The 27,757-nt window shown below is 37.7% G+C and overlaps 3 protein-coding genes across 4 annotated transcripts; all 3 read right to left on the bottom strand.

Moving 5' to 3' along the window:
• Nucleotides 1-149: 149 nt before the first annotated feature.
• LOC122358244 (probable ATP-dependent RNA helicase DDX41) lies at nucleotides 150-6,791 on the bottom strand. The gene is made up of 17 exons (XM_043258038.1): nucleotides 6,603-6,791; nucleotides 6,233-6,322; nucleotides 5,996-6,149; nucleotides 5,397-5,471; nucleotides 5,247-5,307; nucleotides 5,011-5,147; nucleotides 4,852-4,924; nucleotides 4,606-4,759; nucleotides 4,277-4,413; nucleotides 3,963-4,125; nucleotides 3,637-3,768; nucleotides 2,407-2,478; nucleotides 2,225-2,321; nucleotides 1,769-1,918; nucleotides 1,095-1,166; nucleotides 795-905; nucleotides 150-656 (listed from the first exon to the last, which is right to left on the bottom strand). Exons 1-17 carry the CDS (start codon nucleotides 6,627-6,629, stop codon nucleotides 520-522), a joined length of 1,842 nt encoding a protein of 613 aa, XP_043113973.1. The 5' UTR covers nucleotides 6,630-6,791; the 3' UTR covers nucleotides 150-519.
• Nucleotides 6,792-7,201: 410 nt separating this feature from the next.
• fam193b (family with sequence similarity 193 member B) lies at nucleotides 7,202-19,520 on the bottom strand. Its single transcript, XM_043257016.1, has 10 exons — nucleotides 18,825-19,520; nucleotides 16,693-16,968; nucleotides 15,622-15,805; nucleotides 14,990-15,205; nucleotides 13,672-14,080; nucleotides 13,398-13,584; nucleotides 12,685-12,918; nucleotides 10,596-11,634; nucleotides 10,419-10,494; nucleotides 7,202-9,084 (listed from the first exon to the last, which is right to left on the bottom strand). Exons 1-10 carry the CDS (start codon nucleotides 18,990-18,992, stop codon nucleotides 8,988-8,990), a joined length of 2,886 nt encoding a protein of 961 aa, XP_043112951.1. The 5' UTR covers nucleotides 18,993-19,520; the 3' UTR covers nucleotides 7,202-8,987.
• A 367-nt stretch (nucleotides 19,521-19,887) lies between these two features.
• Nucleotides 19,888-27,134, bottom strand: abhd18 (abhydrolase domain containing 18). Of its 2 annotated transcripts, none has more exons than XM_043257018.1 (13): nucleotides 26,986-27,134; nucleotides 26,381-26,490; nucleotides 25,854-25,938; nucleotides 25,564-25,664; nucleotides 25,379-25,454; nucleotides 24,840-24,924; nucleotides 24,703-24,730; nucleotides 24,478-24,616; nucleotides 24,279-24,368; nucleotides 23,101-23,202; nucleotides 22,586-22,964; nucleotides 22,341-22,503; nucleotides 19,888-20,796 (listed from the first exon to the last, which is right to left on the bottom strand). In XM_043257018.1, exons 2-13 carry the CDS (start codon nucleotides 26,470-26,472, stop codon nucleotides 20,742-20,744), a joined length of 1,395 nt encoding a protein of 464 aa, XP_043112953.1. In that variant the 5' UTR covers nucleotides 26,473-26,490; nucleotides 26,986-27,134; the 3' UTR covers nucleotides 19,888-20,741. The 2 variants fall into 2 exon arrangements, with proteins under 2 accessions (XP_043112953.1, XP_043112952.1); XM_043257017.1 differs by lacking the exon at nucleotides 26,986-27,134 and adding an exon at nucleotides 26,785-26,941.
• Nucleotides 27,135-27,757: the final 623 nt, after the last annotated feature.

Raw genomic sequence — 27,757 nt, 5'->3', positions numbered from 1 at the left:
GCAAGCGCTTCCGTGAGGTCGAGGGGCCCACGTCATTCACCAGCATTCATTTCCTCCAATGTTGAAAACTTCACACTGACATGTTCTTTTATTAATAATCACGCAAGCTTGCTTAGACATAGGATGTAGCAATGAGATGTGACCAAAGGTATGTCAGGAGAATTTTATTGCAGTTTGCATCATAAAATAAAGAGGGCGCATCATTTATTTACAGTGGACGTGCAGCAAAAAAAAAAAAAAAAAAAAAACAACACACACAAAAAAAAAAACTGTCAAGAACATGCACTGTAGATAAACACTGTAACAATCGAGCCGTTACATTATTGCATTATTACTTGTCAGGTGTTTTTCTTACACAAAGCTTTCTGACCGCGTTGTGCAACGAACAAGAAATAGATTCACCGAAATGAATACACAAATGCACCGTTCCAAAAATAATACATTATGTACAAAATGCTGCAAGACATAACACAGGAGCCTCTCCCAAGGAAAGATCTGATGGAATAGTAGCAAACAGCATTAAAAATCCATGGAGCTGTTGGCCAGATAATCCTTGCGGCCGATGTTGGTGACCTGTTTTGTCTGCATGGCCTCCAATTTGGGACAGTCTGTGATCCTGTGGCCCAAACCACCACAAAATGTACAGCCTCTTTCTCCTAGGATGGAAAGAAAAAGGTTAACTATCTTATACTTTTGAGCACCGCAGAGAGTCTTGTGCAATAATGTTGCAATAATTTTAACCATGTGCTTGACTACATGTTTGCTTGTTTCAGCAATAAGTACATCATTTGTACCTCCAATGTCCAGCATCGTCTCGTCTCCCGTTTGGAGAACCTGTAGAACAGGAGGAACTTTCTGCTTGGCTTCAACCAACAAAGCTTTCAGATCCATTAGTACAGACTCATCTATAAAGTAAAAAAAAAGCATTTTGATCAATTCTCAAATATATATAGTATATTACCTGAAGTAATAATTCATTGTGTGTGGTAATTTCATCTCGGAAGAAGGTACAAGATGACAAGAATTGCAAACGGAAAGACAATAACAGACATACATACATACATACACACACACACACACACACACACACTTACCACATCCTTTGTTAATAAATGTTGTGGCAATTCCAGTCTTTCCAGATCTACCTGTTCTGCCTATTCTGTGGACTATGAAATAAACATGTTAAATACATGTTAACACACACACACACACACACATATATATATATATATATATATATATATATATATATATACACACACACACACAAACCAAGTAGCATCTGCGGTTAAATTATGCATGAGTTTTCTCTTAGTACTAACTTCACTTTTTGGTTTCAAAGATGGTTTAGTAGTGCTTGTGCTTGTACTATCATTCTTCAATATAAATGCCAATTTCTATTTATAATGCAGATACTTTTTGAACTGTTAAATAAATGATTGTATCTAATTTATTACATTTGGTGCCAATGAACTGATTCGAAATCACATTACTTGTTGAGAAATTAGTGTAAAAATGACAGCCCTAACTGAAAATTGTTATAACATCTGCTTTTTAATTTAATATCATTTAAAATGGAATTTATTCCTGTCATGGCAAAGCTGATTTTTCAGTATCATTAACTCAGTGTCACGTATTCCTTTAGAAATCATTGTAATTTCCTGAATGCAAGTAAATAAATGCATAAATCTTACCGACCTCAAACCTTTAAACAGTAGTGTATACAAAGAAAGCTTTAACAATAAACTAATAATGCCCAAAAACCTACCATAGTTCTCAATCTCCTCTGGCATGTCATAATTCACAACATGCTGGATAGCAGGGAAATCCAAACCCTTCGAAGCAACATCAGTAGCCACTAAAACATCTTTCTTTTCCTCTTTGAACGCCTCAATGGCTTTCGTTCTCTCCTCCTGGTCTGAAAAGCACACAGAGTTTACTGAGTCGAGTGTGGTTGAACTGTATGATTACCTGTCTGATAAAAAGTCACAAGCACCACAATATATTTAACATAAAGCAAACAGCAGTTGTTTGTGCACGATCATGGCCAAGTGAAGCCACAGACACTGCTGTTTTTTGAGGTTAAGTGAGATCAAAACGTCCGTTTAGGGCCCTCATTACACACTGCTATTACAGGAGCCAAACCACAGTCGAAAGCACACGTAACTGCTGAAGACAGCCTACATATAGCTGATTGATAATGTTGAGATGGAGGATGTCATACCTTTTCCTCCATGAATAGCTACTGCCTCAACACCTTTTAGAAGAAGATACTCATGTATGGCATCTACATCTGCTTTCTTCTCAGCGAATATTAATACCTAGAAAACAAAGCAAGAAGTATGATTGTTAAGAGATTGTGTGGGGTTCTCATATGTGGTTTAAGAGGAGCTAGAAACTACGTACCGGAGGTGGGGTCTTCTGGAGACACTCCAGGAGATAAACCATTTTGGCTTCCTCTTTGACATATTCCACTTCCTAGAAGTCACAGGATGTAGATATGAGTAATAATTATGTTCTAAATTAATAATGTACACTAGAACCGCACGATTCTCGATTTCTTTTAATGATATTTTTTTTTTATTTCCCCCAAACAGAGATCGCGATTCTCCCTTGATTTCAAACTGAATAAACTTCAAATAAAATAATGTACATGTAATGCATTAGAGGCTGTAACTTCTTCATTCTATTCAAAAATGTTTCAAATTTTTTTTAAAGTTTGAATTAATGATTTAATGACATAGTCATAAATACATCACTGGTTCCAAATCTCTTGAATGAATGACTCAATGACAGATTTTTAAGTCGCTTGTCGTCACCTAGTGGCGAAACTATGTAATTAACTTTATAAACAACAAACATTATTTGAAGTGAAAATTAATTTCAAAAGATGAATTGCTCCATTTTTAATTATTTGAATCCTAACTATAACATTTTATCCCAGTACTTCTGGGAATATTTGCATTAGACAAATGATACTGTGTGAAAAGATTGTTTGTGAAACTGCTCCAATATGGCTTTGTCAACAGTTTAATAGACATTTAGAAATAAGAATGAATGAGTGTTTGAAATGAGAGTGCGATCATTAATCAATTAATCATGCAGTTCTAATATTCACTTGTTTGGCAAGTTTGGCTCAAGGCTGCATTTCTTTGATTACAAACACACTAAAAATAAGTAATTTCTGTGAAATATTATTACTATTTAAAATAAATGTTTTCTATTTTATTATAAATTTAAAATGTAATTGATTTGACTCCAGTCATCGGCGTCATGTGATCCAGAAATATATTCTAATATGCTGATTTGGTGCTCAAACATTTTCGATGTCGAAAACAGTTGTGCTGCTCCATAACTTTAGTTGTCACATCCTGTTTTCCCGACGTATTTAATCAATTTCTGGAGCAGGGAACATTTCAGTGGGGTTACTGTCTATATAGCTCTGATAGCTCTCTGATTTCATCCAAAATATCTTCATTTGTGCTGAATGAATTTACTCAAAAAGAAAAAAAAACAAAAAAAACCTAACCCCAAATTTTTAAAAATGGCAGTGTGCATTTCACAAAACAATTACTAGTTTTAAAAGGAACATGAGGAAAAAAATAATGCTGGGCCTTGCATGAATCTTAATGTTACCTGGATGACGTCCAAGCTTGCGGCTCCAGCTCTGCCCACATTAATGGTGATAGGTTTCACTAAAGCACTTTTGGCAAAGTTCTGGATCTTCTTGGGCATAGTGGCACTGAAAAGCAACGTTTGTCTTTGACCCTAAAGCAAATCATAATAATAATGAGCAAAAAACGAATTAATTAATCAATCAATCACTCTAGGTTATTAAAAAAAACTAACATTCATTACCTCTAAAACTGTATTATTCTACTTCTAAAACACATTCAAGAAAGCCTATATTTACAGACTAACCACTATATTTTTACACAACCGCTAGATTTACACAAATGTACCTTAAAGTAAGAGAAGATGGTCCTGATGTCCTCCTCAAAACCCATATCAATCATCCTATCAGCCTCGTCCAGTGCCAGATAGCGACAGATATCCAGACTCACCATCTTCTTGTTCAGCAGGTCCATCAGTCTGCCTGGAGTGGCCACCATCATGTGCACCCCGCTACAATCGCACAATTATTCATAAGTTAATAAGGGATTTCTTAAGTAATCAGCATCCAAATAAAGAGAAGGTACGATGTCCCATTCATTGACCTTGTCCTTTTTAAACACCATGAGGTGGAGGTGTTAGCTCTTTAAACAACGCGACTTACTGTTTCACCACCTCCATCTGTTCTTTGACAGACATGCCCCCAATACACAGAGCACAGCGCATCTGAGGAGCCCCTTCATCCTCTAGCAGTTTACAGTAGTATTCAATGATACCATGTGTCTGTCTCGCCAGCTCCCTCTACAGATGGAGAGAAAGACACGCAATAAATAAATGACCATACTGTTGCTGTCTGGTGCCTGTACTGTCTGCCTCTTAACTTACGATTCGCATGATGAAATATGGTGAAATATTTGTTACATATAGGTAATCTCATTTTTCTCATTTTTCAGGCAGATGACACAGGATGTGCCAGAGATAGAGTGGGCTTACAGAAGGACAGATGATGAGGCCATAGGGTCCCTCTCTCTTACAGAAAGGCAGCCGTTTCTCCTGCTCCAGACAAAACATAATGATGGGCAGCGTGAAAACCAGGGTTTTTCCTGAGCCAGTGAAGGCAATGCCAATCATGTCCCTGCCGGAGAGACTAAACAAACAAAACAAAAAAAAACAAACTTAATGAATATAACGTTTAAATATACGACCACCTGATACCGATAATGGCCGAAACAGACTCACATGGTTGGTATTCCCTGAATCTGAATGGGTGTCGGGTAAACAATTCCCTTTTTCTTCAGTCCTTTCAGGATGGCTGCAAAGACCATTAAAGTTGAGAGCGGGCCATTAGCGTGAAGATGTGTGAGGTGCTGCATGTAAAATAGGTGAGATGGATCTTACCCTGAGGAAACTTCATCTCTCTGAAGCTCTTAATGGGAGGAGGAATGCCTTCACCTTCAACAAGAATATGGTACTTCTTCCGTACGCGCTCGTGCCTCGCTGATGGCATGCCAAGAATGTAACGGGGTGCGTTCCAGCTGAGGAAAAAAATTAGGAGTTAATTGCTGTTGTCTTTCTTTGAAACAAAACAAAACAAAAAAATCTGACAAATGATTAGACGGTTAAAGATAGCTCACCTGGTTTTTATTGGATCTTCATATGTGATACCTTTGGCCATTTCCTTCACGGACATTAAAGCTAATAAAAGGTATTAAAAGATGCATGTTTATGATAAATAGTTCTGACCAATAAATGTATTAATATAGTAAATGATGGTTTTCACTCACCTCTGCCTTCAGCCACACTCTCCAGAATCTTTTCTTCCTCTTTTAACTGTTTCTCCTTGGCAGACTCCTTTCGAGCTATGATTATAAATATTAAGATTTGAGAATAAATAAAATAACTTAAACTACTTAAGAATTATAAAAAAAAAAATTGTAAATCACAAAAACCTACTAGTATTTCCTATCAGATTAGTAGACTGGAATCGTGCAAAAACTTTAATGATTTAATCGCTAACATCATAAAATTATTTTATTGTTAATTTCTAAAAATATTAGATACTTATGTATTTCCAGGTTTAGGTGTCATTTTGACTTCATTTCCACGCATAAGTTGGACAAACTAAAACATTTTAATAATGTGATAAACATTTCTAATATTAAATACAAAAACAGAAAGAACAAAATTAAAATTATTACTTGAATGTAAAAAAAAATGCTATCAAGATTTGAACGAAAATCATTTCTTTCACCCTGCAAAAATTTGTGGCGTTGTTTGAGTTTATTGAAAGTTCTAGAATCATAAAATGAATTGTGGTTCCTTAATTGACCTATATTGATACTCCGAGACACACTGCATTAGACAATAAATAAGTAATGAAGACCTTCAGCTTTCTCCTTAAGGTGTTGGTGCTGGTCCAGCAGACTGACATTGGATCGGGGACCGAGACCCTCATCCTCATCTTTCTGCTCTCCACCACTATCTTTCTGTTCTTCCTCTGTGAGCCCTTTCCCACGAAAACGCATCACCTTCTGGAGCTTAGAGTCACATCAAAGAAACGTGTTTCATCCAGCAGCACAAAGACAGTGAACCACAGAACCAGAACTTAGTAGTTGCTTACCATCTGCTGTTTTCTGATCTTAACAGGAACATACGGCACATAGTCGTCATCTTCTGAGCCCTCTGATCCAGACTTCTCTGAATAGTTTCTCTGACGATTACATAAAAGTATTACATATAACACTGTATGACATGTATGCAGTTTGTATCGTATGAAGTTACGCATCAATTTAGTACCATGTTCTCTTCTTACAGTTTTATATCGTTTTCACTAAAGCTATTTAATTTCAACACATTTAACTTTTAACGGCATTTTACATTAGATAACATGTAAAGAATAACTCGCAAAAATTACAACGTTAAATCTGCCGCTCGAGTCTAATACTTATCAAGCTGCGTTTATTACGACGTTACGTACTAGTAAAACTTACCTTTTTGGGTCGGTTTTCCGTTTCCATGATGCTCGACGTTACAAACTTTAGCGTTATAATTTAGCGCCAATATTTAGTGCTATAATGTCAGATAAATGTTACATTATACTCAAACACGCATTGTTTATACTAGCTAGCATGTTATGCTGCTGCTACTGCTGCTCAGCGGAAGCGTGACGTACGGCTTCCGTACACTACGGTGGCCCGAAAGGGACTAAATGAAACCAGAGTATTTGGTAAAAGAAAAAGGAAAAAAAAACACCGAAAACTTTAACTTATTTTAATATATTTTTCAGCATGATGTTGTTGCAAACCCGTATGACTTTCTTTCTGCGAGACAGAAGGAGATGAAAGGCAGAATGTGCTTAATAGCATCAAAGCGCCTCAGCCAATATTGACTTGAGAAAAACAATTCAAGTAAATAGTGGCCAAAGCGGTCATACTCCTAAAGTCACACGGTTTTACGAGGGTAATTGTTCAGTCACGAAGCTAAGTAAATAAAGACAGATTTAATAATAATAATAATAATAATAAGGTTTCTTATATTACCTCATTTACACGGTACCAAAACAGTTTAGAAAGCAAACACAACACATTTCTTTTCTCAAAACTGTCATGTTTTAATCTTTCATCATGAAAGATTTTCACAGTATCAAAAGTGAATAATAATAATAATAATAATAATTATAATAATAAAAAAACAACAAAATAAAACAGAAAGCCAACATACACTTGGCCATTAATGGTATAGTATAAATCTACATTCCAAATGTTTAAGATAATGTCTTCTAGTTTAATATAACCTGGATAGAGTCAAAGATGTTGGAAAAATATGAAAACAAAAACTCAAAACAGATTTCTCAAAGACATCTCAATCCTTCAATGGAGATTTAGTCTATCATAAACCCAGAGACCCTAATTTCCAAAAAGAAAACAAAAGTCATATCTGTATTTGGGACTTTAAGCAGAAGAGGCTCAGCTTCAGTTATACATGAGTAAAAAAAAACAACAACACATGACGCAGACATACACAGCTATGGAAAGGGCCGCTAGATGTTTCAAGCACCGTACCACTAAAGCCCCTTTAAATCATAAAACGCGTTTGGAAATGTAACAAATGGACAGAAACTACACCAGCAGGACTACTGCAAGTGCCTGGGTTGTATAAATTCAGGTCTGATACCATCATGCAGCCAAAACAAGGGTGCACTGCTGGAAAACCAACTACAAACTGAAACTCACAACAACAGCACTGAGAACGTGGTCAGCACAGCACAGAACTATATCCAAACCACCACATGGGAGGATCAGCAGGGACACCGCCATAAGATTTCAGTCAAGGAATTTTGCCACCAGTCAGTTTGGAACAGCATTCCATACAGAGTTGAAGGACAAGGGAGAGATTTGTAGTCGCCTATACTTGTCAGTTTTTACGCGTCATGCAAAGGAAACGTAGCTCATCTGCTCAACCTCAGATTTCATGTATAAAAGTGACAGTCAACAGATACAGGTCTTTAAAATCAGTTTCTTTTTTTTAGTGTTGATTCCTTTTCTTTTCTCGAAAACGTCCGAAGTAATAAAACAAAACAGTTTCACACATCATACATTGTAAGCATAGGTACGGATGTTCTCATTGTTCTAAAAGACAACAAAGTCCATGTGCACGGTTCACTTTTTGTGCATATAAACTCACAGCTGCACTTGGCCTTACAAAGTTGACTGCGAAATGACACGCGTGTAGTATAATCTATCCAGATCTTTGTAACTCACATGGACAGTTCTACAAACTAAAACACATCAGTGAACACAATAGCCTTTGCTGCCTTGTTACCTTCAATATGACAATCAGACATGATACAGCAATTTGAATTTCGTATTATCAAAAAACCCACTTTTTTTTTTTTTGTATATTCTAAGACTACAGTATACTTGCAGGGTGAATGGCGTCTGCAAAAATGCATGATGGTGCAACCGTAGAAGTACCTTTTAAAACACATGAGCAGCTGAGAAAAAGCGTGACGGGCCAAACCGCACCATTTTTGCAAATTTAAAACATTTTTATTGTAAAACAACTGTGTACATACGACATATAAAGCATGTAGATGCACTGGATCAGTACCCGAATGTGTTTTAGCGATAACAAGATGCAGGTTTTCGGACTGAGGTCAGGATGCAGTGTGATCCCCCGTGAACAATAGGTCAGATGAAAACGTGTTTGATGACTGGTGGTCAAATCAAGGTCCCGTGGCATAGAGGCAGAAAGGGCTGTGAGAGGGAGAAACCTTAGGCCCATCAGGTGTTAAGTACAGTAACCAAAGGCCAAACTGGTTTTTAGTACAGTCTTGCTGGGAGGGAAGGGGGGGTCTGTTTATCATCACCCATCTGTTACTGAGCTGCATTTGAGGGCATCTTTTTGAGGCTGAAGTTGGACCAGTTCACAGCCACCTTCTGTCGGGTTTGTTTAGCAGAGTCAAGGCAAAACCTAAAACAAATTGGAGAGTTTAAAAAAAAAGTTAAACAACAAATTTTTTTTTTTTTTTTTTTTTTTTTTTTACATTTCTTTTACATTCCTGTTGCAAGAGTGACCTGTAATATAATTAAAAATGAACAATTAATATCTCTTCCATGTAAATCCGAGATATTATTTTTAGCGATGAGCCTACGGAAGTTGTATTTTCTGTATCTTCATCACTTGGTTTCTATATCTGCACTTAGTAAGCCCCATTCACGCTAGCTGCAAATACGCCCGATGGAAACACATCAAACTCGCAAAAAGCCCCACATATTGCAAAAAACATTACATTCGCATGAGGTGGTTTTTCAGGCAATCTGAAAAGGAAATATTTTGCAAAACGTCCATAGAAACCATTTTTCCCGCACTGACAGGTCTCCAGGTCTCCTGGTGTACGTAAAGTCAAATGATAATTTTTTAATGCACTTTAACCTCAAAGAAACACCTCATACACAGCCCGTTAAATAAAGGGGGTTTTCGTTGCCATTAATGCTCAGAAAGCCCCTTATTTACACCGCACCATTCTGTGATGCATTACACACTGCAGGCACTCTAGTCAATGCTTGCGCCACAGCATGTTTCAGAAACCGACCAGACACATGCACATCTGTCTCTCCTTCGATTTAAAATGATGGTTAGCGTGTTGGTTGTGATACCGGTTTAAATATATTCTTTAACGTACTATAATGTCCAAAAAACACCTCATACATGGCAACATTCAAGTATTAAGGGCCTGCCAACAACTGTTGTCTTATCAGGAGAGGAATAAAAGGTTTAAGTCACATTGGTTAACGGAAATTTCGCAATTTTTTTTTTTAACTCGACATTTATAAAACACTGCAATTGTTTTGAGCAAATTTGTAATGGAAAAGCAGCTAGTGAAAAAAATCTACTTATAGATTACTTATAAAAATTGGACTGCTTCCTATGGAGTGACAGATAAAAAAAACAAAAACTACGCAAATAACGTGAGAAAAATGTATCCAATCTTAGAGTTACAAACAGCATTAGAGAGGTTTATCTTAAACCCTTTTTTGTTTAGTTTTTTTTTTTTTTTTTTTTTTTCTGTCACACTATAGGACACATATTGAAATGTCATCTACCCGCTGATATAATAAAATATACATATAACACTAACATTTATTAAAAATGTACCTAAAAAGTAACAAAATAATAATAATAATAAACAACAACAATAATAATATGATTTGTTATTATTGATTAAATTATAATGGTAAAACTAATTGTTATTAATGTTTGTCAAACACCACCAATTAACCAATTAGAGTTTTTTTGGACTTTACCTCTTGAAATATTCAACCTCACGATCAATCTCGTCCATTTCTGTAGGGTCAACATCTTTGGGAAGGAACACATCATCTATCAGGGAGAAAAAGGAAAAAAAAAAGTGAAGAGTTATAAACTGGTCTGATGCAACAGACCTACAAGATCACACCGACTTGTGCCCAAAGGTCACTTACCGATTGCGTTATTCGATTTTTCCGTCTTGTTTTTGTTCTTATTTTTAGTCTTTCCCTTCGCTTGCTGTGCTTGCTGCTGTGAAATGGAAGTGTTGGTGGTGGTTTTAGTGTCTACATCATGCTCTGACCTGTTTCCCCGTGACTCCAAGAGGTCGTTCTTCCCCCTCTGTGTGTTAGACCCTGTATTATGGTGACCGTTTGAGGCTCCATTGGATGACTGCTTGCAAGCTTTGACCTCTTCCGCTCTCTTATTTCCCGTTTTCTGCAAGTCTGCCTGCTGCTGAGTCTGGTGGTTCTGTTTGGATCCACCTTTGGTGCTTTTATCGGAATCAGCTGCCTTCGTTTCCTGCGCTTTGTACGTCTCCGTTTTTGCCGTTTTCATACCGGTCACCTGCTCCAGAGAAGCCTGTTCCTGGTGCCTCTGATTCTGCTGCTTCTTACCCTTCTTTGTTTTGGATGCGGCTCCAGTTGTGGACTTGGTTTCAAGGGCAGCATCGTTGGGTTTTGCCGCAGATGGGGTGCCAGGGTGGATGGACTCTGAACCCGTGGCTGGGCTTCGTTCTGGTGAGCGCACACGGATGAGCTTGGAAAGACTTGGCGTGGAGTGAAGCCTTTGGATGTCTTTGGCTGCAGTGGTGGTGTCCTCCCAACCGTTTACTATATCCAGGTCTCTCTTGAAGTTCCTCAGTGATAGAGGCGCCAGATCTAAGTCTATCTGCTGCAAATCAGAAGATCCGTTGAGGTGAGACAGCAGATGGTTTCCTTCCAGTGTCGCCGCCTTTTTCGGGAAGTCGTTGACATCCAGGTTGAGGTCGTACATGCTGAAGGAGGCACGGATGGAGTCTTTTATGGTGTTTTTGATCTCCTCCAGACGGCTGGTCAGGAAACTGTTAACTCGCTCCAGCTCCAGCTGAGGCCACTCCAACAGTCTGTTCGCTTCCCCGTCTGGAGTCGAATCTTCTACAGGGTCGGGGGGAGAGGCTGATCGGGGTTCGCTGCTGGCTGCCTCCACGCTGCCCTGAAGAGCCCTCTCCTTCTCCTTATCAACATTATTGAGAAAACAGTCACAGTTAGATTTTTTTGAAAGTTGGAAAAAGTGCTGCAATTGCATAAAGAATAAACACTTCAAAATAAACTATTTCTGGAAATCAAAGGCGGCAGAGGATCAAAAAGCTAAAATCTTGAAACAGACCCTCTTAGAAATCCAAAATAATGTTTTAAGCACATTATTCCGTTTCATTTGGTCACATCAACCACACTTCTCTTATGTTAAACCAGGCTGTAAATATTATATATATATATATATATATATATATATATATATATATATATATATATATATATATATATATATATATATATATATATATATATATATATATATATATATGTATTTTAATTTTTGAAATATATTTTTGTAATTTCTGATGGCAAAGCTGCAATTATTTTGTCCTTAAAGGGTTAGTTCACCCCAAAATTTTAATTCTGTTATTAATTACTCACCCTCATGTCTTTCCAAACACCTAAGACCTTCGTTCATCTTCAGAACACAAATTAAGATATTTTTAATTAAATCTGAGAGCTATCTGACCCTCTATAGACAGCAATACAACTGAAATGATCCAAGTTCAAAAACGTAGTAAATACATGGTACAACAGGATGTGACATCAGTAGCTCTACTTCAGTTTTGCTAAAGTACTTTTTTGACAACATTTCTGGACCTAGGAACATTCAGTTGTATTGCTGTCTATAGAGGGTCAGACAGCTCTCAGATTTCATCAACAATATCTTAATTTGTATTCTGAAGACAAATGAAGGTCTTACGGGTTTGGTGTCATTACATGTGGGTGAGCAATTAATTCATTTTGGGTAAACTAGCCCTTTAATTGTCACCTGACTTTAGAAATCCTTCTACTGTGTTGATTTGGTTATTTTTTCAGATTTCAAATTAAGATATTTCACTTCCATGATTTCCTCTCCAGATATATATATATATATATATATATATATATATATATATATATATATATATATATATATATATATATATATATACACAAAACCTGAACTAAACAACAAATACTGTACCTTTTTCTTCTGTTTGTGCCGTGCTCGTTTTGCAGCCTTGGCGCTGTTGACAGGCTTGGGCTCTGTGCTGTTGATGAAGTCTAAGAGCTCGTCCACGTCTCGATGGTCTATTGCACTCGGCGCTGCCGGGTCTAGATCCTGCCTCTGAGGAAGTTCCTCTTTACGTCGGGTCAGCCTGGACCGAAGCTTCTCCCTGATCTCAGCATAGTTCCGACTGGTGGGGGCGGCTGGAGGCTGTACAGAAGAAAACAAATCATTTTAGTCATGGCAGACAGAGAACAAACAACGTGTTAGTACAATGATTAAACATTAAAGATGGATCTTTAGGACAAGGTTTCTGCAGGTAATACGAACGTAATATGTTTTAAAAATGTGACTGTCTGGGGAGCACAGAATTAGTTGTATTAGCAACATTTCAAAGTTTTATCTCAATTTTTTCATTCATTTTGCAAAAATAACTTAAAAAAGGTTTAAGTACCTCTGCTTCCAACCACTACAATATAGATTAATTTATTTTTACACTGCAAATTCTATTCAGCATTTGTATCGTTTCGTAGTACAAATGAAGAATCAAAAAAACATATGAAGGCACTAAAAATATATTTATTTTTAGCTGTGCGCACAACATTTAATGCCCCGACTTTCTGCTCAGATTTGTGATTCATTTGTGAAATTGTAAACTAACTAAGGCCACAAAAAAAAAGAAAGCATACCGCGTTGTGGCCAAAGAACTCGCAGTAACAACAGTCACAGTATTTCCCGTCCTTCTGATTGGTGGAGGAGGAAGCACAAGAGCTGCGCTCCGAGCTGCTGTCTTCATCATCTCCTTCTTCAAGCTCACAGGGTGGAGCGTGACACAACGACCCGTTGGGCAACTTGTGCCCTTTACACGCCTGGTCCCTGCTCATACGAAACACCACAACTCAACACACAGAAATAGTAAGCAATAAAAACAACAGATCTCAGTGTACATCCACCGATGCTCACCTGCACGCCCCAGATGTTAGATGACCAGCATTGGAGGAGGCTACAGAGCTGCCGTTACTGTGTCCGTTGCACGGGTGACTGCATCCTATGAGCGAGTTGCTGAGTTTGCCGTGTTGTGGGTTGCCAGCGGGAATGTGGGAGTTCTTGCAGGAGTTGGGCTTGTGTTGGGTTACCGGACTGTCCGGCCCACTCGAGTGCTTGGCTGCGGGAGCGTGAATGTTTGGTACCAGCGGGGAGAAGGGAGCGTGCGAAGGCAGCCCCGAACTAGCGGAGTTGACGTGAACATGCTGACTGGAGTTTTGCTTGGGAGGAAGCAGCGAGGAATGCTGGGATGACAGACCCGTCGGACTGTTGGGGGGCACTGACAGGTCTGCGGCTTGATGGTGGTCATTGGGGTGGAACGCCTCACCTGTAAAAAAAAAACGTATGTTTTAATTCTTGCCCATTTAGTAGTTAAGCGATGTCCATTTAGTTTAAAGTTTGCACATACTGTATCCTGGCCAGACACAAGTGATAAATCATATCTCTTTCATGTTCATTTGAGTGACAGCAACAAGCAACAGGACATTTTATCGGTTGCTTGGTTTCTATTTTTACTGCGTACAGTGGTACTGCCCACGGAAACTTTATTGGTTCATAATATCACCTTACATAATGTTATGTGTCACAGCAAAATTTACTTTTAAATGTAATCCGATATGTATTTGTCACATTGGGTATGGTTAAGGCATGGTGTGAAGTTAAAAGCTTTGCGGTTTACACATAGTGCGGTCCGATAAGAGAAAATAATAATAGTATATAAATTAAAATGCATTAAAATGTCACCATTTACATTAAAGCTGTTGTGTATGCATACATTTTCTCCCACGCCATCTCCTCTAGTCTTCCTACAGTGACACCGCGCCAAAAATAGAACAAGTACCTCAACCCCGTAATCTATTATCTTCTATACCCAAAGACAACTTAAAAACAACTTCTGATTGTTTAGACATATTCACATACACTAAGTGGTTTACATTAGGTATCCTGAACCAACAATAAACCTTAAATGAAGTAAAACGAAACAGAAATGAGTACTTTTACTCAGCAAGAACGTATTAAATTGATCAAACGTGACAGAAAAGCAATGCAATGTTACAAAAAACTTATTTGAGTTATTTCAGCTTAAGAATAAATGGCATTAAAATGAAAATAGAAGGCTTGAAAAAAATGCTATACTATTTCACCATCATATCATTTTAACTAAACATAACTAACTATAAATCAAAACATATAGTGTTAGCCATATTTCATATTGCGGCCTGAGTTGTGTTCTTACCTGGAGGAGTCGGTCGTCGACACATTGTCTTGAAGTGCTTGGGGTTGGTCTTACATAAATCAGTGGAGGCAGACAGTGTCCCAGGAGAAGCCACATTGGAATTCTGGGATGCGGGATGACTGTAGGGACAGACTTTAGTCCCGAATGTTTTGGCAGCCTTCCCAGGAGCGTCATGAGAGGATCTCTTCTCATGGCAAGCTGGTCCCAACGTTCCGCCTATCAGGACGAGAAATAACAGTCAGTCTGTTTTAATTCCACAGCCAAATTCTATTAAATACTTATTGTACTCTGCGGAACGCAAGAAAAGTTTAGTCAGGTATTATATCAGCCCTGCGGGGTTTTATTTTGCCACAATCCCGCACATTTCCCCACTTATTACACAGATAAACACCAAATAAATAAATAAACAAACGAGCATGACATATTGATTCAAGTTCACAATCCGAGAAGAAAGAAGAAATCATGGAGCAGTGTGAAAGCTGAAACTAGCACTGTTACGCAGGAAATCGAATGCCCGAGACGGTCAATTCGGTGGTCATCACGCGACAACATCAGGCCGCACATCATGCTGCAACTGGACAACAAGAAACAAGTGTTCCAGAACACGGTTTAATGAAATAAGAGAGACGTACTCTGTGAAAGCGTAGGTGTGCTGTGGTTGCATTGAGACCCTCCGTTAGAATGAGCCGAATTCCACAGACCAGACAGTTTGCGCGCCGAGAGAAAGGAGCTGGGGTCCCAATCCACCGAGCTATGCTCTGGATAACCGTTCCCACAGCTCTGAGACTTACACGAGGACGAATGGGAGAGCGGCACCTGGATAACGACACATTCATCTTTTAGACAAGTGACAGAACACAAAATGCGTGTCTACAGAAACAGTCAGGGATCTACAGGGTGCATGGAAAATTGTGATATCAGATTTTATTTTGTCTTTTTTGTGTGTTGTGTACACAGGATTTTCAGGACAGTTTTAGTCACAGCTGTGGCGCAGTGCTCTTCGTCCAATCAAAGAATGGAAGCAAATGTAACATCGGCAATCCCGGTTAAACATTGTTCAGTCAGCTAGCGCAATCTTCCAATACAAATGAGCCCAAAAATCACTTGAGACAGTACCAACACACAACGTACAGCTAAAAACTACTTGGACAAAGTGATGGTAATACATTAGATAATTAAAAAACATCTACTCCTGGTGTTATACTCTTAAAATAGTTTACATTTAGTAAATTTCACAGTTACAAAAAATGAAGATAAGCAACACACTGAACTACATGTGATTTTATTTTTTTTTTTTTGAAGGAAAACCGAAATCTATTTTCTTGTAATACATGCGACGTGCATTTTTGTTTCATTTACAACTTTGAAAATAATTTTTACAATGCGTGTTTTTTGAACACCAGTATGCACTGCAATACTGGTCCCCGGCTAAACGTCACAAATTACCCAGAACTGTTTAGAAAAGCCAAGTCAGTTTTCAGAAAAGTTTTACTATGATCTGTTTACCATTCGGTTTCATATTTTGCCAAATGCTACAGCTTCTATATTACGACATACGGTCTGTTTTTAACAAAATTTCACACCGACATTCATTCATTCATTGAGACGCTCACCATATTCTAAACTCATGAAATAATGCAATTTTGGCTGTGTCTATAAAACGCGAAATCTGAGTTTGTATTAAATGAGCTGATCTCAATTACCTGCGCAGTTTGCTCCTGAATCGTTCTCCTCTCCTCCTCTTCCACACTCTTCCTGCAGCTCTGGCAGATCCACAGCGGCACCTCACCCAACAGTGACTGGGAGAGCGAAGGCACGGCGTCTGCCAGCTTACGGCCTGGAACCTCCCTCAGCAGGGCCTGGGAGAGAGCAGGTACAGCCTCGGCCAGTTTGGACCCGTGACTGGGGAGCCCGTTCACCTGGCCCGCCCCCCAGTCTTTAAACTCCCGATGGCACAGCAAGCAGCAGGTGTGCATGGACTGTGGGGTGAGAACAAATGAGTTTAAAAGAAAACCAGCAGATTGACTAGTTTAGCCAGCTACATCCATACTAAAAATAGTGATGATGTTAATAATTGTTTGAAAAACATTACTATTGATTTTCATACATTTTCAAGGTCAAAAATTCAAAGTGGCTGCATCCAGTGGAGTAAAATTAAGTTAAATTAATTCATTAATTACATTTGTGTTCATATTACGATTCATTTTCTGCAAGGAAACTAGCAACGCAGACATGAAATATTTGCTTGCTTATGTCTGAAGCTCATTTTAATCAGTTCTAGATCATTAGAGATAATGTTATGGTGCTCTGGAAGCCTGTCTGAAAGAAATATCAAAAAAGCCTTTACACAAAAACGCTGTCTGTCAAGTCTCTGACTGGCTGGTCAGCGAGACAAGCTTTTTATAGAAGGAACTCAATAATTAAGAGCACGATTCTTTGCAAATTAGTTCTTATATTGATTTAAATCACACCGCAAACAGAAATGTTCTACTTAGAGCTGTTCCAACATCATGGAAAACTGAAAAGGTTCAGTAACACCGCTGTAACCCAAAAAAAAACAAATACTAAACCGTGAGACTCCATTGTATGCAATCTAATCTGTGCGAAATCATAACGTTAAATACACCAGCTCAAATATTATTTATGTTTTTGTGCATTGGAAGCGCGACATTTGAAGTGTTCAAAGTAAGTAACAATCATATTAGCAGGTTGGTAAGCATGAAAGGCTACAACTGAACAGTGTGACAATAACGCAACTCTTTGGCACGTAGTAAACATGCCTCCCCAGTTATTTAACGCAAAAACACATGATAATTATGTCAGTGCATAAAGTGAGACTCCATGGTTGGGTTAGTATCACCACGTTAGCCGGATCTCTAGAGGAATAATTTAGTAGCCACAGCAGTAGACGACAGCAACATAACACACTGTTAGCTTTGTGCTTCACGTACTTTCGTTTAGCTTTCTTTAACCAGCTAACGTTATACACATGCGGTCAGTTTCTTATAAGACATTCAGATGTAAGGTACTGCACTGCTCGGGGCCATTAGACTGATCTAAAGGCAATATATTTATTTATTTATATCTTTGCATAGGTGGCGAGCGAGCTAGTGCTGCTCCGCCCGTGCAGAGAGCAAGCGTAGTGATGGGAAATCCGACTCATTTCCGCGAAACGGTTCATTCGAACAGTTCATTTCAGAGAACCGGTTCAAAAAAAGATTCGGCGATTCGTTTACGTCCGGATACGTAGATACGACATCACGTCGTCCCTGGCATCAAAAGCTGCATAATCTACCCTTACCGCTGTCAAAGACTGTCAAGTTTGTTTAAAATAAGCAAAATAATATTTCTGATGTGATATAGTCATTTATAAATATACATATGATTTATATTAAGCAATACACAATTTACATTTCAGAAGACGTTTTTATTTTTTACTTTTATCAAAAGAAACGGTTTTGTAGTTATGATGTTCCCAGCACGTTTGTGTACCATATTTGCTCATGAAAAAAAAACACGTTTAACTTCGTTATCAAAATCTTCTCAGTCAGTTGTTTTGATTCGAGAACTGCTCTGACAGATTCAGTCCCCTTCGCGAACGAATCTTTTAGCCCGTCTCGTTGAGCCGACTCCCAATATGATTCAAGTCGTTCGTGAATCGGACATCGCTAATCAGGCGCTACAAAACGCAAAATAAGCGCGAAAACACAAATAACTGCACGTGCAACAGAGCCCCAGACACCGCGCTCGTTAAAATCGTTCAAAATCACGTCGGTAACAGCGCGAGCCGGCTCAAGGAGGTGTGTTGTTGGATGTACGCGTTAGCATTAGCTACCTGATTGGTCCTGCTCGCTCCTGCATCTCCTCCACCGCCAGCGCCGCCGCCTGCCGCCGCCGCCGCTGCTGCTGCTGCTCCCGCATCGCCGGGTTTCTTCGACTGCTGCTGTCCCGACACTAAATCCTTGGCACCGACGCCCTGCTGCTTGCTTTTTTTCCTCGCCATCGCTTTAGTCCGTATTATGCCCGTCGGCTGGTCTCCAGGTTCGGTGTAAAAACACAGTTTCGGTTCTTGTAGGCAGTCGCGAACGCTCCTGTTCTTTCACAAGGCAAGACAACAGTGAATATGGCGGAGGGCTGGCACACACACACACACACACACACACACACACACTCACTCACACACACACTCTCGAGCAGGTTCAGGGGTCACGCGTACTGATGGCAAACGGCTTCAGCAGGCCCGGGGAAAACCGAGGACTCCATGTTTAATGACGGCAATCTTTTCAGGTGACAGAGTACAGTCGGTCAAACTACAGTAGCGCAGGATTGAGAGAGAAATATCAACATAGTTAACACGTGCAGCTTTAATACATAATAAATACGCGCAAATACGCTACTTGATGGGAGACAACGCCTGTAAAGTGATTCATTAAAATAAAATCTCTCTTATATGCCCCTGTGTTGTTTGATTTAAAATCTAAAACAATTAAATGCTTGTTTTTGTTAACATTTTTAACCTTGTATTTTTAAGCCCCAAACTGTAGCTTATACAAAACTAAGTTTATTAGAATAGTACATATATGTTTAAATGATCAGATAGCTATATTGTTACAAAATTATGTCTTCCGTATCTTATATTTCTTATACGTAATTTATTACGGATGACTGTATAATACGTGCACCATTGTATTTTTCAATTATTAATACTATTGTGTACTCATTTTTTATAACCCTTTAGTAATAGTTATAAAATAACTACATTTGACATATTACTGTGTTGTCAATCTATTATATCCTATATAATAATTTGGTACCTGATCTCATATAGTAATTATATTTCACTCTCAGCATTTGTGACTTGATTTTTTTTTCAATAAAAAAAAAAATGACACAAATACTGTGGTTTGTCTTTTTATTTTTAGAGTGGAGAAACAAACGGATGGCTCATGATGAATACAGTGAATATTGAACAGGATAGGTCAGATAAAGTGCCAGCAGTAATACATAAAACATTTCAGTCCATTGAAACCTTATGATTGTTAGCTGTTACCGTAGCAATTGGCAGTGATTAGGATTTAAGGGATTGAAAACCACGCAGGAGTTCAGAGAAAAATGTATATTTTGAATTGTGGTCATATTTTTTTTGGCCATCAGGACCTGAGTTCTGTCTCATGAGCACTAGTCGTTGCTAAAGACCCGTTTAAAAACTGGAAATATATATTGACTTGATGAACTCAATTTTTACTTTTTTTGTAATGAGATACATATGCAAGATTAAAAAGTGCCCTTGCCCTTTTTCTAATGCATTACTTTATAAAATTAGACTATAATTAGAAAATTCAGTTGGCAAAACAAAAATATCGCATTCGTATCAAATTCATTTATTCGCCCAACAATCCAAAATACTGTATTTTTCAGAGATCCGCGACATGAAGAGGTTTAAAGACACCTTTATATGTAAGTGGATTATGGTTTGGAGGCACATCTTCATTTCGTTTAGTGAAATGTGTTTTAGTCACGATGATGCATACGATTAAAGGCAATGAGGTCAGGAAGACAAGGTTCTGTATGGGTTGAGCGTATGTAAGTTATGAGGTGTATCACACTGACGTCCTTTGGTAGCACCAGGTTTAGTTCCAATAACACAATCTTCTGCAAGAGTCACAGTCATACTCATGATCGACATCTCCACATCATACTTTCAAAATCCAACCATTCTTGTCAGTACCGAGTACCAAAAATAAATCTGTGGCTATAGGCCGGAATACTTCTGAAGAAACCGGTCGTAGGCGTCGTAAATTGCTTGCCTAGAGGTGAACAAGGGATGAAACAGGAAATGTTATTACATGCATCTCAAATCGATCTATACACTTGATTCGCTTGATAACAAGCAGTGTGCTACAAATTAACCAAATAAATAGTATGCATTATAAAAACTGCATTTATTTGATCAAATATACATTTAAAAACATTAAAAATGTAATGTGTTACAATTAAAACGATGAAAAAATGCATGTGAGGCAAAGTTAGCTGCTGAAAAGTTATTGCAAAACATTTAAATCTAGAGATGCATTGAAATGAACGATAACTGGACCAAAACCGAAACCAAAAATGCTTTTATTAAAGTAATTTTGTAAAACTTTTTAAAATGTAACAATTTTAATGATACCGAATAAAAAAATATATATACACACTTTCACTGAGAGTAACAAAACTGGACAGAATTTATATTAATAACAGTAACACTTTACAACAGGGTTCATTAGTTATTATTTTATAATTAATGTTGCATTAACAAAATCAACAGTTGTGCTTGTTGGCAGTTAACGCACCCTGAATGAACATCAATGAACAGTGAACAACTATTATAATTAACTAACATTAAGACAAATTCATAAATACTGTAATAAATGTATGGTTCATTGTTCATGTTAGTTAACAACTAAAAGAACCTTATTGTAAATTGTTCCCGTATTATTTAATGGCAACACATTAATTTTTATTCATTTTCATGCAACAGAATCAGATTTTTAAAAATATATAATTTAACGTATATATTCCCACGAAGCTATTATTATCATCAGAGCACGTGAGCAGAGCAGTAGCTCTATTGCAAAAAGGAAGTATATTCCACAGCAATTTCCTGTCGGAGCATTATTGGAGCGGACTCTGAGCACGAGCGGTAGGCTACTAAACGAGCAGAAGAACATTTCTGAGCGGAGCGTCAAACGGCGCACCATACATTATATTATATAGACTGTTTTCGGTGCATTCTTATTTATATGCATTATTAGTGCTGTAAATGTGTTTTGTGTTAAATATATTTTGTATGTAATATGCATATATAAACACACACGATATATATTTTGAATAAAAAATTCTCTGTCATATATAATTAGTGTGTGTATTTATATATACACAGTACATATACACAGTACACTCACCTATATTATGTAAATAAAAACTTATTTTGGATGTGCTCAATGGGGAATAATAGTTTCACTCATTATTATCAGTGTGCTGCTTAATATTTCAGAATTAAAATATGTGGACTGAAAACATACACACCATAAATAACAATGTTGTTAGGGAATATTATTTGCGTATATTCTAATGTTCTGAAGCTTGTGAGAAGTGTTGTTATTCACTAATAAGCTTGACTTCCCCACTAACCACATTCATAAGAGAAGCAGAGATTCATAAATGAATCATTCTTTTGAATTACATACTTTCAATGCATTCTTTTGAACCGGGCATATGACTCGAGAAGATTTGAAATACAGTATATGAAACACAGACTACATTTATGATAAATCTATGATGCTTCTATTTTTTTTTAAGTCCGACTCACCGAAACAGTCCTTGTTTGAAGAGGTAGGCACTGATGTGGCCGCCATTGAGGTAGCGGACCTCACAGCCAGGCCAGATTTCCTGTAAACTGCGAACTCCGGTGCGTGGAACATATGCGTCTTCTTTTGCCTGGACTACAATGATCAGACTGGGATCTACAGGCACTGGAGACAAAGTATGCGACAACAACAGAGGATCAAAGGTGGGAACCTAACCATGATCACGTCAACAATAGCGGACCTGTACCTGAAAAGTTGGCGATGTGTGTGCATTCGTCCATAACGCCCTTCATGAAGCACAGGGACTCCAGCTGCAGCGAATGCCGTTGAGCGGCTCCGCAGCTGATGTTTTTAGCGTGTAGCATGTCCAAATGAGGACCGCTGCTGCTCACAGCGGACAGCATCTGATCCAGCCCGTCTCTCTCTCTTTGGCCCATCAGCAGGGCTGAGTCCGAGGAGTGACCTCCAGTCCCAGACTGAGAACAAGTGGAGTGCAGCCCCATCTGGTGGTCCCTTTCTGGTGAGTGGAGGTCAAGAAGGTCATGGGTGAGATCCAGGTCAGAGAGACTGTCAAAGCTGCCTGGGGCATTTTTTACGAATTCCTGGCCCATCCGGAATGAGTCCGTCTGAAAATCACAGGCGTATATCAAAAATTTTGCACCTTCAACACGAGTCATGTGGTACATTACGTAAGAAACAAATCACATCTTCGTCTGAGATTATTTGTGAAGTTCTTCATATAAAACAGAATAAACTACCTACTCCACAATACTCCAACATATTGATGATTTCTTCCTCATAGACTGGGTGTGCGCAATACTGCTTTTCCAGTTCTCTCCAATTCACAGCTCGACTTAAAACACCCTGCAGAGCAATTTTTAATAGATGTAAAAAAAACTAAACAGAAAAAAAGGAAATACTTCAATTTATTTGAGGTCAATCAAACTATTAAGCTGAACAGGAAATACTCTAGGGCACCGCATGTAGTAAAAATAAAAAGTCTTTGATTAAATGGGTTAAGTCACCTAGTTTCCTAGTTACCTAAAATTATTTCCTTTTAATTTAGGTTAGTTGAATCAGTCAATGAACTGAACCAGAATAACTGTAAATGGGAACTGTAAAAGTCTTAAGGCCTGTTCACACCAAGCATAACTATAATGATATAGTTCTAAAAAGCTGTAAAATTTGTAGTATTAATGATATTACGATATAACTATAAAGGCACAGATAAATTATATCGTTGGAATCATTTTTTTCTAGGTGAGGATGGATACAAAAATGGCAAGCCAACCAGAATCCATCCTGCTAAAACAGACGATACCGTTGACTGATATGGATGCTAATATCGTTATCTTTATAGTTATTGTGCTTGGTGTGAACGGCCCTTTAAACTAAACCAGGATTAGGACATTGTTCATTTAGAACAATACATTTTCATCAACATGACTTAAAAAAAACATTACTGGTGTGCATTGAGACAAAACAAAGGCACTGAAGATCAGTCAGAAACACAAAAGAAAACATTCTTAACTAATAACAATAAAACACTGCTGCTTCACTTTCACTTTCATTTTCTGACAAATATACTGTACGTTCAAAAGGTATAAGCTCTTCAGAGATAATGCCATAAAATTAAGGACAAAAGCTATGCACTGTGTGTAATTGCTTGCCACCGTGTTTTACATTCCATAAAGTCACTAAATAACCAGTATTTTCTAGAAAATGCAATTATTGGTGATTAAAATATTTTTCTATATTAAAAAATTATTAAAATACACTAAATTTTCACATTTAAAACTCAATTTTGACCAGCGACCACTGACTTGATAAATCTGAACTAAAAATGTGTTTCTTACTGGTAATTATGATTATGCAGTGTCTTATAAATACGACCGATCTGAAACTTCTTGTAGGCAACATTAACACGTCTTAAATCTTACTGTGGTAAAAACACTTGAAGCAGTCGTCCAGGATAAACAAGGTATGAGTGGGATTGGTTTGGGCCAGTTTGTTACAGCTAATGACGCCATCTAGGATAAAAATGGACATGTTACACAGGAACGGCTTCTTCAGAACACATTTGATTGCAAGCAGCGTTAAATAATTAAATCAGATGTAAAGGAGGAACACAGAACATACATGTCCACCCATGGAAATACCGGTCATTCCCAGGGGCCAGAAGCCCTCTCGCTCCAGCCAGTGTAACAGTGTAGCGGACTCCAGGATCAGCGCTCCACCCATCACAAACAGATCGGAGACGTTCTTCAGACTGGAGCGGCTGCATCAGAAACACAAAGCATATACGCTGTGAACACGCACCGTTTCTTCTAAAGACATAAGGGCAGCGAGTAATCAAACACTCACAGCTGGTCTTTAGGTTTTCTGTATCCGTGTACAGAGCAGAGTCAAGGAGGTGTCAGATAAGATCGAAGTCGTTCTTGATACTAGGGTATACATGGCAAACTAACATGCGATCGGCAGGTTAATACTTCTAAGGATATAATAAGGATTCTCCAACAGTAGAGATGCAATGCCTGATTCTTTAACCATTGGTCTGGCCATTAGCGTTCGTCTTCTCCAAAAAAACTGCAAAAACACACACACACAAAGATAAAATACCTGTGGACAGAAATGTATCATTTTCCACCATTTTAAATATTTGTCCAAAAACAAAACCCAGTACATTAAATAGAAATTAAATTGGACAGTAAATCAATTTAAAAAAGGTACTACAGCTGCATTTATGCATCACTGTACAATACAGTATAAAATTTTAAATTCATTTTGAGACTTCTTTAAATTGCATTCAGCAATTTTATTACATTTTTTGTTTTTAAAAAGTGAATGTAGAAAAAAACAGGTATAATAATTATAAAACAACCAATACTGACTAATATCAATAAATCAAAAAGAAAATTTTAACATCAGCTGGAATATAGGTTACTGATGCACGACACGGATGACTGGGAAGATGTTTCAAAACACATCTGTACATTAAAAGTGGGCACTGAGCAAACGGTCACAGATTTTCCACACTCACATGGTCTCCTGTTCCAGCCAGGTGAATACAGACTGGTCTGTGCCTTTTCCATTTCTTAGGTACAATAAATTGGAACCTAGCAGGAAAGTTTTCGTTTGAAAGGACTTTGAATACAAGCCACACAATAAGTCACATTAATCTTTGACATTTGCATTCAGTGTTTGTGGGCGATTTGTTTTGGTTACCGGGCTTTGACGGACTCAGCTGGCAAGATGCCCGGGACAAAGTGCTCCAGCGGCGATATGAAATGACCGTTGTGAATTTTGCAATCTGTGTGATCTTCTACCTTCGGGCAAAGTGGTAACACAGTTAATGGGTCATAATGCAGTTATGCTGAATAGGTGTTTATACAAAAAACACAAACATAGATTAAAAAAAAAAAAAAATTATTACACACATTTTATACATTAAATATATAATGTGTGTCTTTGTGAATAAATTTTTTATATAGAAGTAAAGATAGATTTGGATTTACCTTGTCAATAAACACTGGGTAGTCTCTTTGTACCAGATCCTTGCATTTCTCCCTGTTGCCAATAATCTTCCGGAATGCAAATATTCTGTAATATCCGATAAATAATTATATAAAAAAGAATTATATTAACTAAACAATTAAACAAATATTATAAACAATTAAATAAATTGGGATCACTCGTTTTCATTCATGTCAAGCAGCTTGATATCGACACAACTGCCATTACTGAGAGGTTTTAAATAAATTGCTATGTATATTTTCTTCAAAAAAAATATTTTATTTTTATGCATTTTTCTTTTCTTTGGAACATCCTTTTGGTACAATAATATATATATATAAGTCCACCTTAATTTAATAAGAACATAATTCATAACACATACTTCACGCCACTACTAATTATTATTTAACCCTCATTAATCACACCAAATGTGAACTCACTGAAGATTCATTGCTTGCTTGTGTGTGTGTGTGTGTGTGTGTGTGTGTGTGTGTGTGTGTGTGTGTGTGTGTGTGTGTGTGTGTGTTACCTTTTCAGGTCTTCTGGCTTTCCCCATCCTTGAATGAAGAGTTTGGTGAGGAGAAGCCTTCTATACAGAACATCAAGCCGACTCACACCCATTGACAAAAACACATTCTTCTGCAAACAACAAAAACACACTTAATCAGAAACGAGTCATAATCCATCAGTCTTATGGCTTTACACATTCCAACATATAAGTACCAAGCAGCTGAACGGGTTTAGGAGCACAAAACACACTTATAGAAAACGAACAGAAATCCTACTCGACAGGGCGCTATAACTTCCTTGGTTTCTGAACGAGAGCGAGTTAGTTTCAGACGTGTCGCCTCTCATTCATGATAGCACGGAAAACTGAGCAAGCCCTAAGCCTAACAGCGACACTTCTTGTTATTAGGACCATAAAGTGATTACCTGATTTGTCACACAGTCCCTAAAAGAAGAAAAGTGTGTGAACATCTCACACTGACCGCCTGTTGTAAATCTAATCAGCTGTCAGTGAGGAAGCTGTGGTAGAGTTAACGTTACGGCTTGACAAACCGTTCGCTTTCCCAAGCCCACGCGAGACTTTAAAACAAACTGCGTATGAATGAAGGTTAGGAAATAAGTATATACCTTAAGCTAAAAGGACGTGGACGCGAGTGTCTTTGAAGGAACCGGATCAGCGCACATAACAGAGGGCGAATTCCGTTTGACGGTGCAGCGCCATCCCAGCGTTCACTCGCTGCCGGAAGTAACTCTTCTTCTACGCTCAAGTTCGGAGCTGCTTTATTCAGTTGCACCAGTAGATGGCGGTCGAGCTTTGCATGGACTCCTAGCAACCGGGAATCCGTTCGTTGCTGTGGATCGTTTCTTTATAGGACTGCAATATAAGCTAAATATGTTTATTTGCAAAAGCAGATAACGTCGTTGTTTCAACTTGTCAAAAATAATTTATTTTGTTTTGATTGTGTTTTACTGTGTTAGTTATTTTGACTTCAAAAAAATAACCAAATTTCAGTTTTATTTAGATTAATCAATGAAAAATAGTTTTAGTAGAAATAACATGCATACGCGTATCCTTGTTGGACAGTCAAATTAATTTCTACACTAAAAAACAACAACAAAAGCTAAAAAGTAAATAGTGATAATGTATGTATTTTTTTATTGCCTCATTAAAATGTACTATTTTTTAGCCTACCACATGCTCTTCTAAAAATATATACGGTTAGAAATAGACACATACAAATAAAAACTATATATATATATATATATATATATATATATATATATATATATATATATATATATATATATATATATATATATATATATATATATATATTTTTTTTGTTTGTTTGTTTGTTTTTGTTTTTTTAAGATTCCAGTAGTCAAAAGTGCCTAATTA

Source organism: Puntigrus tetrazona, chromosome 14 (genome assembly GCF_018831695.1).
Source record: "Puntigrus tetrazona isolate hp1 chromosome 14, ASM1883169v1, whole genome shotgun sequence".
NCBI lineage: Eukaryota > Metazoa > Chordata > Actinopteri > Cypriniformes > Cyprinidae > Puntigrus > Puntigrus tetrazona.
Note: the sequence above shows the minus strand (reverse complement) of the source record. Positions and strands in the feature narration are given on the sequence as shown.

Bases quoted from the DNA above. Each gene is read 5' to 3' on its own strand.
- LOC122358244 (XM_043258038.1), bottom strand. From the start codon at position 6,629: ATGGAAACGGAAAACCGACCCAAAAAG. The intron at 6,323-6,602 runs GTAAGTTTTACT...TGTAATCGTCAG, and splicing joins CGGAAAACCGACCCAAAAAG to AGAAACTATTCAGAGAAGTC. The intron at 1,919-2,224 runs GTATGACATCCT...TGTGCTTTTCAG, and splicing joins AGCTATTCATGGAGGAAAAG to ACCAGGAGGAGAGAACGAAA.
- fam193b (XM_043257016.1), bottom strand. From the start codon at position 18,992: ATGGCGAGGAAAAAAAGCAAGCAGCAGGGCGTCGGTGCCAAGGATTTA. The intron at 16,969-18,824 runs GTAGCTAATGCT...CTCACCCCACAG, and splicing joins GAGCGAGCAGGACCAATCAG to TCCATGCACACCTGCTGCTT. The intron at 9,085-10,418 runs GTAAAGTCCAAA...AATTTGTTTTAG, and splicing joins GAGGTTGAATATTTCAAGAG to GTTTTGCCTTGACTCTGCTA.
- abhd18 (XM_043257017.1), bottom strand. From the start codon at position 26,829: ATGTTCACACACTTTTCTTCTTTTAGGGACTGTGTGACAAATCAG. The intron at 25,455-25,563 runs GTAACCAAAACA...CTTTCCTGCTAG, and splicing joins GCTGAGTCCGTCAAAGCCCG to GTTCCAATTTATTGTACCTA. The intron at 22,504-22,585 runs GTACAGGTCCGC...CTTTGTCTCCAG, and splicing joins ACACATCGCCAACTTTTCAG to TGCCTGTAGATCCCAGTCTG.